At 44.2% G+C, this 16,291-nt stretch overlaps 1 protein-coding gene across 2 annotated transcripts in view; it reads right to left on the bottom strand.

Moving 5' to 3' along the window:
• Positions 1–1,088: 1,088 nt before the first annotated feature.
• ERCC4 (ERCC excision repair 4, endonuclease catalytic subunit) overlaps positions 1,089–16,291 on the bottom strand; it is a 75,793-nt gene continuing 60,590 nt past the window's right edge. For both annotated transcript variants that reach the window (XM_040440434.1, XM_040440435.1), the window contains exons 11-13: positions 15,345–15,437; positions 14,187–14,299; positions 1,089–3,260 (exon numbers count right to left, since the gene is read on the bottom strand). In XM_040440434.1, the coding sequence (XP_040296368.1) occupies positions 2,527–3,260; positions 14,187–14,299; positions 15,345–15,437 (940 nt within the window). In that variant the 3' untranslated portion in view covers positions 1,089–2,526. The remainder of the gene's footprint in view (positions 3,261–14,186; positions 14,300–15,344; positions 15,438–16,291) is intronic.

The raw sequence follows: 16,291 nt of genomic DNA, 5'->3' as shown, positions 1-16,291 counted from the left end.
CACATACAAGTCTAATGTGTATGGCCAGGTTAAAGGGAATCTGTCACCTATTTTGAGCATATAAAACCGTTAACATAGCAATGTGCAATAAAGTACCTTCATTCCAGCATGTGTCTTCTTTCTTTTATTCAACTTTTCATTTAGATGAAAAAGCGTTTTTTTCTGATATGCTAATGAAGTCTCAAGGTGCCCAGAGGGGCGTTATTACTCTGCTCTAGTGCCCAGTAACGCCCCCCCTGCAGTGCCCAGCCCGCCTTTCTTCCAAGCCCAGCACGCCTCCTAAGAAATAAATTTACTCCCACATCCTTGCCGAACGGCACCGCCCCCTCCACTACGTCATGTAATTTATTCACCCCACCATCCTTGCGTCCTCCTTTCTTGGCCTCCGAAATCCCGCGCAGCCACAGTATCGCTGACTGCCTGCGCTTGTACGATACTCCGGCTCCTGAGGGCTACAGCCTCAATAGTGTCACTGGGCATGCGCCGAGCCCAGTGACTTAATCAGAGCGCTGTTGCCTCAGGACCCAGGAGTATCGTACAGGCGCAGGCAGTCAGCGATACTGCGGCTGCGCGGGATTTCGGAGGCCAAGAAAGGAGGACGCAAGGATGGTGGGGTGAATAAATTACATGACGTAGTGGAGGGGGCGGCGCCGTTCGGCAAGGATGTGGGAGTAAATTTATTTCTTAGGAGGCGTGCTGGGCTTGGAAGAAAGGCGGGCTGCGCACTGCAGGGGGGCGTTACTGGGCACTAGAGCAGAGTAATAACGCCCCTCTGGGCACCTTGAGACTTCATTTGCATATCAGAAAAATCGCTTTTTCATCTAAATGAAAAGTTGAATAAAAGAAAGAAGACACATGCTGGAATGAAGGTACTTTATTGCACATTGCTATGTTAACGGTTTTATATGCTCAAAATAGGTGACAGATTCCCTTTAACCTGGCCATACACATTAGACTTGTATCCACTGAACCTACTGATTTTGGCGGGTTCGGCCGAGCATCTGATGCCTTTGGACATCTGATGTCGAGGGCAGACTAGATGGGGCAAATGGTTCTTATCTGCCGACACATTCTATGTTTCTACATAAGGAATGGGCACATTGGATGGTAACTGCCAGATCCTTTTGTTCTCAGGTGATAAGCCGCTGCCAGATTTGTCTGACGGTGGCTCTCTGGCTCTTCTCCCCATTCACTACATATGCATGCTTCACTGAGACACGTATGTATCAAAGAATTGGGAGAAATGGCTGTCGCCCGAACACGTGTTAGGCTGACAACTATCTCATGTGTATTGCCAGCTTTACTGTGGAGTTGCATAAAATCTATTTTTCCTAGTCTTCTGCATCTTTGTTTGGAAAGTGCATTTCTGTAAGGCTGTGTTCACATCTCTTCTTCAGCCACTGTTTGAGGTATTAAGTCCAGAGGATCTCCTGATGTATACCTCCATTTGAAGACTGCAACATATCCCACTGTGTAGGTAAGCATATATAGACTTAATTTGTATATAAAAAAGATATACCATGCTTTTCCTTACTGTATAGAATAGTATAGTCTAACTTTGCTATTCCATACCGCAAAAAAAAAAAAAGTATACGTCGATACCTTTGGCGTACATGCCAGAAGCTTTTACTCCAAAAGTGATGTGAACATAGCCTACGCTACAGACTTTAGGTTAAAGGGATTTTCTGAGATATTTTAACTGATAGATCAGCAGTATCTGATTGGTGGGGGTCAACTGTTTGAGACGGCACTAGCGCTCACAGTAGTGATGCGGCCTTCTCCCTGCTCACCAAGCACAAGCCGTACATTGTTTAGTGGCCGTGACTGGTATCGCAGCTCATCTGTGAGCACCAGTGCTTTCTCAAAAATCTGATTGGTGGGGGTCCTGGACCCCCACTGATCATATACTAATGACCTATCCAAAAGATCGAATAGCAGAAAAAACACTAGTTGAGAGCAGCACCAACATACCATGTAGCCTTCCTCAGGAATGCATCAGCCCATCCGTGACCCCAAATCCACAGTGGTCATTAGATCAGTATTCCAATCAAGGTTGACGGCAGCATATCCATTAGAAGATCTTTATTCATAATGGGTCCATAGAAAAATGTACAAAAAAAGCCAAAGAAAGTGCAACATTTCGACTACATAGTAGTCTTTTTAAAGCAGTCAAAACATTGCACTTTCTTTGGCTTTTTTGTACATTTTTCTATGGACCCATTATGAATAAAGATCTTCTAATGGATATGCTGCCGTCAACTTTGATTGGAATACTATACAGAGGATCGGTCATCAGTTCAAAAATCTAATAAAACCCTTTTAACTGTGCTGTTAATGGGAAAATCATTATTTTTGCATCTATATTAGCAAGTTTACAAATAATACATACTGTAATTAGGACAGAATCTAATTATTTACATAGGAATAAAATATTTGTATCAGCCGTTAGATGATGAAAAGTAAGAACAGCTACAAATATAAGAAAAATAAATATTCTCTGTAAATGCATAAATCTATAAGAATACATCAACGTTTCGCTTTCCCCTGGGAAATTGCCTCGGCGTAAGACGTGTGAATGAATTCATAAAGTTGTTTTGCTGTGTTAGGGTTCCCGAGAATCTCAGACAACCTCTCTAGAGATAGCGTTGTCAGCTCTGCTATGTTCTTTACATGATTCATTATGGCTCGACAATTTTTGGCATTGACCCCTGGCATTTTTAGAAGGAAGTCCTGAGGGCCTGGATTATATTTCTCAGATTCTGGAATGGTTTCCGAGTCAGCAGTAATAGCCATGGCGGTCGCGGCATCAGGTTGTGGCCTGTTCTGCTTCAGCTCCTCAAACAGTTCTGCGGTGGCATAAGGTGACGGACACCACAGAATACGAAGTCTAGGAAAGTGCAGAGTGAGGAGGGTGATTTTTGAGGTGATGTCATTCACAGAAATTTCCTGGTGGATTGAACTTCGAGACGTGAGAGAGAATGGCTTGTTGGGGTCAAATTCTATCAGAAGAATAGGCCGCTTGTAGTATCGGCACATGGAAACGCACTGCGTGTAGAGACGTCCATTGTTCAATGAGCCAATCAGGTCACTCACACTTTTTCTCTCTACACATATGTCTGGCGTCAGGATATAATCTCCCACTTCTAGAGTGACAGGTTCTATGTCAATGCCGCGTCTGTGGATCAGAGATGGTAACTCGCTGCGGAATTCCCTCATGTCCACAATGATGTTGTGCTGCATGTTCTTCTTCTGCTGGCCTCCTGGAAATCAAAGACAACTAGAATGACAAATCTGCATCACTCACTTTCAGGGTGCAGTACATAGGAAATAAAACCGTGCAAATACCGTGATGAACCTATAATAGGCATGCACCTCACAGTCCAGCCAACAAGAGGGCATTTGGTGGGTAATCACTGTTCCAAATTTTTGGCAATTTGCAATGAGACATTTGGAGTATACTTATGAACAGAGATGAGCAAATTCCTTGAAATTCATATTGGGTCATATTCTAACAAGTTGGTTGGAAGAATTGATTTGGGTAGGAATAAATTCGACCCAAATCAAGAGAGCTCCAACTGGCCTGAAAATTTTTGTATGACATCCAGAGGTCTCCTAGGATGTTTTTTTTTCTCTTGTAAGTAAAAAGTCATACATTTTAGTGCAAATACGACATGAGCCAAAATGTGCAACCTTTATATGCCAGATAACTGGCACAAATGATATAATCCCCTCCACAGTATGGTTATAGCTCTCTAGATGGTACATGCAGGCAGCCCATGGGTTCGTTGATTCTAGTGTTTAGTCCTCGTCTCCATGGTTACGACGACCATAAAATCCACCTGCGGTGGCCGTGCTTGCACACTATAGGAAAATCCCTAGCCTATGTGAGCTCCCATGGTCCCGGCTACCGGAGAGGCCGGTGATTTTTCCTATAGTGTGCAAGCACGACCACCTCTGATGGATTGCAGGGTGATCGTAACCATGGAATTGATCAGTGTATATTGTGATGGAAAAATAATTCTAGCGAGCAAAGGAAGCAAGATGGATAATAACAATACAGTAGTAAGTGCCTTGTGTTAACTTTCTCTACGTGATAAGTGCCACTTGCTGAAGTGAGACAACCCCTTTACGGCCGATATACACTATTGTTGGGCAAACCTGCCATTTTGGCAGGACCGGAAGACTAACGTGTATCAGGAATTCCAGACTCTCCCCTTAAAAGATGCTGTCAGGGGAAAGAAAGATTGGGTGCCTTGAATTTTAACAACCAGATAAGCTGAGGTCAGATGTGTCTGGCAGTGGCTATCACCTCTCTCCCCACTCGAAACACACACTAAGCATGTATGTGTATGGAGTCAGGAGGAAGCTATTGAAGGTGTGTAGGTGCCTTTAAACGGACACTGACAGGGCCAATAAGCATATTGAGGTATATATATGGCAGTACAGGTCTTATAATGGGTATTACAATCATCTAAGTATCCCCCCTGTCCACCTTATACATACAGTAAACTTAAGTTTTATAACCTGCTCCAACGGTCTTCAATCTGCCCAAGGGGCGGCGTTTCACCTCTCTTGCGCCCAGCCAGCCTCCCCCAACTGCCGCTTTGAAGCGCTGCCCAGCTCATGAATATTCAGTTTGCTGGGCGGCTTCTGCGGTGCCCGCTCTGAAGCGCTGCGCTTAACAGTGCCCTGCGCATGCGCCGGATCTTGTGAAGTCGGGGACAGTAAGCGCCGCCCAGCGAAGTGAATATTGATGAGCTGGGCGGCGCTTACTGTACCGGACTTAACAAGATCCGCCGCATGCGCCGGGCACTGTTAAGCGCAGCGCTTCAGAGCGGGCACCGCAGAAGCCGCCCAGCAAACTGAATATTCATGAGCTGGGCGGCGCTTCAAAGCGGCAGTTGGGGGAGGCTGGCTGGGCGCAAGAGAGGTGAAACGCCGCCCCTTGGGCAGATTGAAGACCGTTGGAGCAGGTTATAAAACTTAAGTTTACTGTATGTATAAGGTGGACAGGGGGGATACTTAGATGATTGTAATACCCATTATAAGACCTGTACTCCCATATATATACCTCAATATGCTTATTGGCCCTGTCATTGTCCCTTTAAGGTACAGCCACATAATCAGGTTTCTGGATGTAGTTTTGGATGAAAAAAAAAAGAAACAGGAGTGGACCATAAAATGTGAGTGTAAATGGACGGATACAACTTCTCTTTTTTGAATTCACTTCTGATTTTGGCTTACAAAACAGCATCAGGAAACCTGGTGATACAACTCATAGTATTTGTGCCCCCTTTGATCTAGCAGAAGCTGCGGAGTAATAAGTAGCTGAAGAGTAATAAGAGTACTTCAGCCAATCAGTAGTGCTCAGTATCACCTTATACATAGAATCACTGTGTTAGTATTACAGCGATGGAGCAACAGTGGACCCTTTGCCATGTTGATCAATTGGGGCTCACTGATCTGACCATCACTGCCTAAGCATAGGCCATACTGAAAAAACAAGATAAAATTATGGCTGCCCAACACCCTCATCAGTGAGATATTCCATTGAACTCAATAATAAATCTCTTCAATAATCTCCTAAACTGTACATAGCAGGAGCAGGAGACAGCCATAATTCCTATCATTAAGCTGCCTGTCAACTCTCGTGACGTGTCTACTTTATTAAATATTTGTATTTCCCATGAAATAATAAGAGAGCAATTTTTTTTTTTTTTTTTTTTAAGATCTCTGTATTGTGCCGTTCCTCTGTTAGTCCTTCTGGAAAGTAATGAGTAAACATCTGGGTGTGTTACCATTCTCCTCATCAATAGGACTTGTCCCTACACAGTATGACACCGTCAATCTGTTCGAAAAAATGCATGATGGGTGTGGTGGGCCAAGTTTAACCTTACGCAATACATAAAAATAGAAATTACTTTTACGGTCTGGCTCTGTTCTTTGGTAACAATGGTAACAACCAGTTATTACTTTACCGATACAATTCCAGTAGGAATAACAGAGAAACAACACAACACAGAAGTCTAAGATAAGATGTTTGATGAAGCTTATTTTATAAGGAAGACATGTTTTTACTAATATATACCAGGAGAGCAGTTAGCCACTGCACGGCTACAAGAAGGGAATTAGGGGATTTGTATATCAGTATAAGAAAAAAATAGAGAGAAACCTAGCTTTCAATGTCAGAGCTGTGTACTTGTTACCAGGGCTTCTGTTTTTTTTTATTGCTATTGTATGTCTTTGTTAATAATAACGTAAAAGAATAAAAATTTACTTTAAAGGGAGTCTTTTACCTAAACTGACCATAGAGCACTAACACCATGATCTGCATATAGTCCCCATATTGGAATGCTACTTACCGTATAGCTGTCCGTCGCTTATTTTAGCTAAAAAACACTTTTATTCAATATGTTAATTAGGTTCTGGCGGTGCCCAGGCCCCTTGTCGTTTTTCATATGAAACCCCTCCCCTTTCACCCCTCTGGCCCGCCCTAGGTTCTTCAGAAATCCAGCGCCAGCACCGTTCACAAGATTCGCCGCACCTGCGCACTTCATTCACCATTATGGGCAGAGGAACAAGAGCGTTTAATGCGCATATGCCGGCCCGTACATCTAGCCGGCCTTGTGCCTCTGCCCATAATGTGGAATGAAGTGCGCAGGTGGGGCAAATCTTGTGAACGGTGCTGGATTTCTGAAGAACCTAGGGCGGGCCAGAGGGGTGAAAGGGGAGGGGTTTCATATGAAAAGCGACGAGGGGCCTGGGCACCGGCCGCTTGAACGCCGCCCCTGGGTACCTTCAGAACCTAATTAACATATTGAATAAAAGTGTTTTTTAGCTAAAATAAGCGACGGACAGCTATAGGGTAAGTAGCATTCCAATATGGGGACTATGATGCAGATCATGGTGTTAGTGCTCTATAGTCAGTTTAGGTGAAAGACTCCCTTTAACCCCTTAAGGACCGGGCTCATTTTCACCTTAAGGACCAGGCCATTTTTTGCAAATCTGACCAGTGTCACTTTAAGTGCTCATAACTTTAAAACGCTTTGACTTACCCAGGCCGTTCTGAGATTGTTTTTTCGTCACATATTGTACTTCATGACACTGCTAAAATTGGGTCAAAAAAGTTAATTTTTTTGCATAAAAAAATACAATTTTTACCGTAAATTTTGAAAAATTTGCAAATTTCAAATTTTCAGTTTCTCTACCTCTGTAATACATAGTAATACCCCCAAAAATTGTGATGACTTTACATTCCCCATATGTCTACTTCATGCTTGAATTGTTTTGGGAATGATATTTTATTTTTTGGGGATGTTACAAGGCTTAGAAGTAAATTTTGAAATTTTCAGAAATCTTCAAAATCCCACTTTTTATGGACCAGTTCAGGTTTGAAGTCATATTGTGAGGCTTAGATAATAGAAACCTCCCAAAAATGACCCCATTCTAGAAACTACACCCCTCAAGGTATTCAAAACTGTTTTTTCAAACTTTATTAACCCCTTAGGTCTTCCACAAGAGTTAATGGCAGATGGAGAAACAATTTTGAAATTTATATTTTTTGGAAAATTTTCCAATATAATCCATTTTTTCCAGGAGCAAAACAAAGGTTAACTGCCAAACAACACTCAAAATGGGTTGCCCTGATTCTGTAGTTTGCAAAAACACCCCATATGTGGTCGTAAACTACTGTTTGGCCGAACGGTAGCACATAGAAGGAGGGGAACACCATATGGGTCTTGGAAGGCAGATTTGGCAGGACTGGTTTTGTTTATACCATGTCCCATTTGAAGCCCCCTGTTGCACCCCTAGAATAGAAATTTCAAAAAAGTGACTCCATCTAAGAAAGTACACCCCTCAAGGTATTCAAAACTGGGTTTACAAACTTTGTTAACCCTTTAGGTGTTCCACAAGAGTTAATGGCAGATGGAGAAACAATTTTGAAATTTCTATTTTTTTGAAAATTTTCCAATATAATCAATTTTTTCCAGGAGTAAAACAAGGGTTAACTGCCAAACAACACTCAAAATGGATTGCCCTGATTCTGTAGTTTGCAAAAACACCCCATATGTGGTCGTAAACTACTATTTGGCTAAACGGCAGGACATAGAAGAAGGGGAACTTCATATGGTTTTTGGAAGGCAGATTTTGCTGGACTGGTTTATTGACACCATGTACCCTTTCAAGCCCCCTGATGCACCCCTAGAGTAGAAACTCCATAAAAGTGACCCCATCTAGGAAACTACGGGATAAGGTGGTTGTTGTTTTGGGACTATTTTTGGGGTAAATTTGATTTTTGGTTGCTCTATATTACTCTTTTTTGAGGCAATGTAACAAAAAAATTTAATTCTAAAATTGTTTCTACATTCACTATTTGGTTTTGTGGAACACCTAAAGGGTTAACATAGTTTGTAAAGTAACTTTTGAATACCTTGAGGGGTGTAGTTTCTTAGATGGGGTCACTTTTTTGGAGTTTCTAGTCTAGGCTACATCAGGGGGGGCTTCTAATGGGACATGGTGTCAAAAAAAAAAAACTGTCCATCAAAATCTGCCTTCCAGAAACCATATGGAGTTCCCTTCGTTCTATGCCCTGCCGTGCGGCTATATAACCATTTACGACCACATATGGGGTGTTTCTGCAAACTACAGAATCGGGGCAATAAATATTTAGTTTTGTTTGGCTGTTAACCCTTGCTTTATTACCGGCAAAATGGATTCAAATTGAAATTTTGCCCAAAAATGGGTGTTTTGGCACAGTTTTTATTTTATATTTTTAACACCGTTCATCCGAGGCGTTTGGTCAAAAGTTATTTTTATAGCGACGACTTTTACGCACGCGACGATGCCCAATATGTATGGCTCTCAGACTTTGGAGACACTAAGCAGGCATCCTAAAACTGCGGCCCTCCAGATATTGTAAAACTACAATTCCCACCATGCCCTGCTGATGGCTGTAGGTTGTCTGGGCATGCTGGGAGTTATAGTTTTACAACATCTGGAGGGCCGCAGTTTGAGGATGCCTGCTCTAAAACTAATATTTTTTGGGGAAAGAAAAATTGTTTCCGTGTCTCCAAAGTCTGAGAGCCATAGTGTTTTATGTTCTCTAGTGGACTGTTGAGGATTATAAAAATTTAGTACTCCATGGAAGTGTGATACTCCCTGAAGCAATTTATAATGCAGAGGCCCGGATGATCGGGGCAAGTGTCACATTGAGTAGTGGTGTCCTTCCGTATCCCCCTCTTGTGACACACTCTGCACTTTTTTTGGGTTCGTCCCTTCTTTCCAGTATGGGGGACCACACCTGGAAAGTGTTGGCCAGGGACGATCCGGGCGCCTCCAATTCCCGAGGTACTCCGGCCTGCTCTTTCCCGGTCCGAAAAGATCAGGTCCTTGAGGACTGCCTCATAGAACTGGAGGAATGTCCCTGTGCTGCCAGCGCTTCGGGATAGTACAAAAGAGTTGTACATGGCAACCTGTACCAAGTAGACCGCAACTTTTTTGTACCATGCCCGGGTTTTGCGCATGGCATTATATGGCGTGAGGACTTGATCAGAGAGATCAACTCCTCCCATATACCGATTGTAGTCGACGATACAATCGGGCTTGAGGACCGTTGCCGCGGTACCTCGCACAGGGACAGGGGTGGTGCCGTTACCGTGGATTGTGGACAGCATAAGGACATCCCTCTTGTCCTTATACCTGACCAGCAACAGGTTTCCACTGGTAAGGGCACGGGTCTCACCCCTGGGGATAGGTACCTGGAGGGGGTAGGCAGGGAGGCCGCGTTGATTTTTCCGCACGGTCCCACAAGCGAACGTGGATCTGGCGGCAAGGGACCTGAACAAGGGAATGCTGGTATAAAAGTTATCCACGTACAAGTGGTAACCATTATCCAGCAGTGGGTACATAAGGTCCCACACGAGTTTCCCGCTAACACCCAGAGTGGGGGGACATTCTGGGGGTTCAATACGGGAATCTCGCCCCTCGTACACACGAAATTTGTAAGTGTACCCTGAGGCACTCTCACAAATTTTGTATAGCTTCACGCCATACCTCGCCCGCTTTGTGGGAATGTATTGGCGGAAACTGAGTCTCCCCTTGAACGCAACGAGAGACTCATCAACCGCGACCTCCCTTCCAGGTACGTAGGCCTGCTGAAATGTGGCCCCAAAGTGATCGATGACCGGCCGTATCTTATACAGCCGGTCATAGGCAGGATGACCTCGGGGTGGACATGCTGCATTATCGGAATAATGCAGACATTTCCGGATGGCCTCAAACCGGTGACGTATCATGACCATACTGTACAGTGGGGTCTGGTATAGGACGTCCCCACTCCAGTATTGCCTGACACTGGGTTTTTGGACTAGACCCATATGCAGCACGAGGCCCCAAAATGTCCTCATTTCGGCTGCACTGACCGGCGTCCAGCCACCGGGTCTAGCCAAAACTGAGCCTGGGTTTTGAGCGACGAACTGTTGGGCGTACAGATTCGTCTGCTCCACCATCAAATTCACCAGTGAGTTACTGAAAAAAAAACTAAAATAGTCTATTTCAGTAAACCCCACTGTGGGAATCTGGATTCCAGGATTGCCAGCAAAATCCGGAATCTCAGGCTCAAAGTCCACTGGGGGACACCAGCTAAGTTCATCGGCAGGGGGCTCCGGTGGACTTATTTGGTGGGCCGGGAAACCAGTACGAACCCCAGGGCGGCTCGTACTAGGGTGGGCCACAGGATCCCTAGCATGTGGGGCCCCTGGCTCCGCCTGGCGGCGTCTCCGCCGCCTTGGTGGCTCATCGTCATCAGATGATGATGAGGAGGATGCGGATGATAAAAGGAATGTGGGGTCATCCTCATCCTCACTGGGGCTCTCAGAGTCGGAGGCAATCTGGGCGTATGCCTCCTCGGCTGAGAACATCCGGCGGGCCATGGGTGTGTGTGCGTGTAGGTGTGCGTGTGTGGCAAACTTTATTATATGTGCGTGTGTGTGGGGGCAACGGGTGTTCGCGTACTAAAAAGTCCAGGCAAAAAAATGGGCAAGTGTTAGAAAAAAAAAAAGTTAAAACTTGCTGATCAGCGGTACAACGCTGATCAGCGGTCGGTGGGGTGGTGGGGCGGGCGATGCGCTAACAGTGGACGGACGCTAAAAAGTGCCGGCCAGTCAGCGCACGCAGAAAAAAAAAAAGTGGTGGTGAGGGGGGGAGGCTGGTGGGGGGTGGGGGAGGCTGGTGGGGGGGGGGGGGGGCTGGTGGGGGGGGGCAGGTGGGTAGGGGGGCTGGTGGGGGGGGGCAAGTGGCAGGAGGGGTCTGGGTTAGGGTTAGATGGAAGTTTGGAAGTTTGGAATAAAAGTACTTTTTTTTTTTTTTTTTTTTCTAACTTACTTTTCCCTTCTTTCCCTGCCTAACGGTGCCTCTCCCTCACTGACCCTAACCTACCTGGGTGGCGATGGGTGCAGGAGGGTGATGGATTCCGATTAGGGGGACACAGGAGCTGGTGCTGGACGATGCTGCACGGTCAGGGTGCTGGACAGGAAGAGGAGGGGAGAGAGGAGCGCAGGAAGTTTGAATCTCGCGCCTCTCTCCCCTGCACCAATCAGCACCCTGGACAGCGGCATTCAGCACCAGGGCCAGCACCGCCTCTCCAAATCCTCGGACTGCGATAGGTGGTGTATAATTACGCCACCGATCGCAGTCTTTTTCCGGTTCATCGGGTCACAGGACACCCGAATGGACCGGAAACGCAGAAAACCGCAGGTCTGAATTGACCTGCGGTTTTCTGCGATCGCCGATACGGGGGGGTCAAATGACCCCCCCCTGCATTGTTACGGGATGCCGGCTGAATGATTTCAGCCGAAATCCCGTTCCGATTAACCCCTGCGGCGCCGGAGTTCCGATTTTAAGTCAGGACGTACCGGTACGTCCTCGGTCCTTAAGGACTCGGGAAATAGGGCGTACCGGTACGTCCTAGGTCCTTAAGGGGTTAAAATGTTCCTGTACTTAAAGACATTTTTGATATTTCGTCGCAATATATGAAAGGTTTGATTGGTGGGGGCCTTCGCACCCTAAACTCCCACCAATCACTAAAACGAGGAGAAAGAAGAGCAGTCTCTCCTCTTTACAGAAGACAGGCTCAATAGATGGTCTATGAGTCCTTCTCTAGTCCACGTCCTATAGCAAAGAGAGCGATGTGAACTCTTTTCTCCTTGTGTTAACGATCGGTGGGGGTTACAGCACATGGACCCAAACCAATCAAAACTTTTGATATGTTGCTATGATTTATCAAAAAATGCTTTAAGTACAGATACAGTAAATTTGGAAATTCTTCAGACCCATTCACTTTTTTCACAATTTGTTATGTGGTGGCCTTGTACAAAAATAAATTCAAATTTTTCCCCATCATCCTGCACTCTGTACCCCATAATGAGAAAGTAAAAACAGAATGTTATAGAGATCTTTGCTAATTTACTGAAAAGGAGAAACTAAAATCTTGCATTAACATAAGTATTCAGACCCTTTACTCAGGACTTAGTTGAGGCATCTTCGGCAGCGATTACAGCCTCCAGTCTTCTTGGGTATGAGGCCACAAGGTTTGCACATCTGGATTTGGGGATTTTCTGCTGTTCTTCTCATGTAGATCCTCTCATGCTCTGTCAGGTCGGGGACCATCGGTGGGCAGCCATTTTCAGGTCTCTCCAGAGATATTCTATTGGGTTTAAGCCAGGGACACTCAATCACAGTAACAGAGTTGTCCCTAAGCCACTCCTGTGTTATCTTGGCTGTGTGCTTAGGGTCATTGTTTTGTTGGAAGGTAAACCTTCAGCTCAGTCTAAAGTCCAGACCATTCTGGATCAAGTTTTCACTAAGAATATCTCTGTACTTTGCTCCACTCAGCTTTCCCTCACCCCTGACCAGTCTCCCTATCCCCCATAGCATGATGCTGCCACCACCATGCCCCACTGTAGGGATGGTATTGAGCAGACATGATGATCCAGACATGATGCTTAGAATTGAGTCTGAAACTGAAAAGTTCAGTCTTGGTTTCATCAGACCAGAGAATCTTGTTTCTCTGAGAGTCCTTTTTTTTTTTTTTTTTAACCTTGCAAAGTTTTTTGTTTCTTTTACTGAGAAAAGGTTTCTTTCTGGCCACTCTGCCATAAAGCTCAGATTGGTGGAGTGCTGCAGTGATGACTGACCTTTTGGAAAATTCTGCCATTTGCACCAAAGATCTTTGGAGCTCAGCCATAGTGACCATTGGGTTCCTGGTCAAGAGAAATAGGAGGGCCCCCAAAACTAAATACGTGTGTTCATGTGAAATTTTAGTTGTTCTTTTTAATACAAACATTGCAAATATTTCTAAAATTCTGTTTTCACTTTGTTATTATGGGGAATTGAGTGCAGATTGATCGGAGAAAACATTTTTTTTCATAACGAAATGTAAAAAAAAAGGGGAAGAGGTCTGTGGACTTTCCAGATGCACTGTACACTTTAAAAAAAAAAAAAATTGGAGCCAACTTTTACAAAGATATACAGTATGATGGCATTGATCAGCGCTATTTAGGATGAATGGAAAAACATCAAAACCCAACACTTTAAAAAACGGTAGCCCCCATTTATAGACATTACCAGAAATTAGTAATATTTGTGTGGTCATCAAGCAATTATCAGAAACAAACTGTTCATTCCCCATAACTGCCTGCTCATTGGAGGAGGTGACAGCTGCATTACATACATACTGTAAGGGGAGAAGTGATGACTAATGTGATTGCTTGTTTTCATACAGATTCATTGTTTCTGGGCTACTGATCCCTGTTTTTACAGGATGATCTGCTGCCCAGAAATGAGATTTTGGGTGCTAAATTAAATGACTGCTCATCCATCAGGTAATTCGAGGCACCTTTACATTATTGTTTGCTCCGGATAACTGGACCATGTAAAATAGACCCTTACAGTTGTAATGCACTGAAATGGTTAATAATATACCTGGAGAAAACAGTTTGTGATAAGGTGACCAGATTAAAATTCTTTTTACAGAACGTGTTCTATTTGCACTTACAATCTCTTTGTTGGAAACGCGAGAGCTAAAGATCCGACATCACATTTATATGGTGAAAAATATTGGCTTAAAAATTATTTACACAACCGTGAAGGTTCCTAGTAAAGCAGCGATGGAATTTCACACTACCTACCAGCTTTACGGGTATCAGTGGCATTAGAGGCAGGAGTAACATCTCTCTGAAGATCCAAGTTTGTGTCATCTCTTCCTTCTCTTTCCTCAGGGATTACCATGCTGGCCTTCTCCCTGAAAACATACAAGACAAAATATTTTAACATTAAAGGTTATGGACGCCTTTGCGCTGATTTCCCCCCCACCACCATTTACTTCCTAAATGCAGAATTAGGGAACTTTTTAAATAGTCTTCATTAAAAATGTTTTACCATTTTGCTTTTGCAGAGTGTATGCAAGTCTTTCACCTAGCTGCTGGTGCTGCTGAATGGGAAATAAACCTGTCGGAGCATTGCTCCTGGCTTTGTTGGCTCCATCCCTTCCCTTCTCTCAGGGTTAGCAGCAGGAGGTTGCACACAGCAGATCAGAAAGTGAAGAGGACGAAGCATCAAAGAGTAGAGAAGGAGGGCAGTTTGCAAGGGAAGAATCACATATGCTGTGTATAACAGGGTTTGGGAATCACACACGCCTCAGCATCAGTCGGTACAAGGGATAGGAGATCCCTTATGGCTTGTAGAAAGGAAAATGAAGCTGTGCCTAGTGAAGGCAGTGGCATTCTGGACACACACATCTCACATCCAGCATGTATTACTGGGAGGAATACATCCACATCCGAACTAAAACTAGGAGCAGGTTGAAAATTGAATATCAGGGGGTCTGAACATAAATAATGTAATAAAGATTGCAGATTGTATTTCTCTACTCTACTTTAAAAGGGCATCTGTCAGCATTTCACATGCTAAAATTCAACATGCCCGATCTGCACTTTCCTGGCATCTGCAGTAGGGGGGGAGAGTTTGGGACACTCCAATACACATTAGATGTTTTAGCATCTTCCTTTATCTCCATTTACTCTACCCCAAGTCTACACTCACACGACAGTGATGGATGGACGTGACGGATGTTTTCTTTAATGGCCGTCACATGTCCGTTTTAAGATCAATGGTAGTCTATGGGGTTATTCACACGTCCGTTTTTTGACAGCCCCCATACAATTGAAGGGGGCGGTTTTAACGTCCGTTTCTAAGAAAGGCATCAGTGAAAAAATGTCTGTTACTAATGGACCATTGTGTGAATGTAGTCAAGACAAGTTTCCCTTGGTTAGTAGTCACACTGTTACCTAATCAGCTTCTCAAATGCTTCTTTTTCCTTCCTGAGTGACGTGAGGTATCTCTGCTCTTCTGTGGATCCACCATAGACAAGAAAATAAACTCTAAAATTTAGAAAGATTTAAAAAAGTTAATATAAAATAAAAATGGGAAAATAAAATACCACTTTCAGTCACAAAATAATATTCATTAAAGGGGTTGTCTCATTTCAGACACTTACTAATATATTGTGATTGTCCATATTGTCTCCTTGGCTGACTTGATAAATTTTTCCATCCCATTATACACTGTTCGTTTCCAGGTGTTACGACCATGCTTGCACACTATAGGCAAAGGAACCGGCCTTGCTGGTGGCCGGGACTGTGAGAGTGTGCACAGGCCGGCGCTTTTTCCTGCTGCTGAATTACAGGGTGGTAGTAACCCCTGGAAATGAGCAGTGTATTCAATGAAAAAATTCATCAAGCCAGCAAAGGAGGCAATATGGACACTTATATTACATTAGTAAGTGCCTTGTCTACATGATAAATGCCATTAGCTGAGGTGAGACAACGCCTTTCACCACCTAACTGTTCCGCCCGAGCTGAGCTCTGGCAGAAGGTTGAGAAGAGAGGGCTTCTTTAGATGCCGATATCTCCTCAATGGTAGCAGCTAGAAACATGTAACTGGTCTTGTTTGAAAGCTGGCAGCTAAAGTCCAAGGAGATATCACAGTTAGAAATAGAGTCGGAAATAATTGCTGGTAAAAGCATTCACAGCATCCCGATTTCTAACAGTGATATTTTCCTATGTACTGAAGAGAATGCGGTCATTCTGGTATTGTATGAAAGCTTGAAATGTCCAATACAAACCCATATCTCTAGCAGGTACCAAAGTAAGGATATGAGCAGCTAAAGAAGCTGCCCCCCCCCCAATTCCATGCTAGTCCACTTTCACACTTGCGTTTTGGCTTTCTGTTTGTG

This window comes from Bufo bufo, chromosome 7 (genome assembly GCF_905171765.1).
Source record: "Bufo bufo chromosome 7, aBufBuf1.1, whole genome shotgun sequence".
Classification (NCBI taxonomy): domain Eukaryota; kingdom Metazoa; phylum Chordata; class Amphibia; order Anura; family Bufonidae; genus Bufo; species Bufo bufo.
Note: the sequence above shows the minus strand (reverse complement) of the source record. Positions and strands in the feature narration are given on the sequence as shown.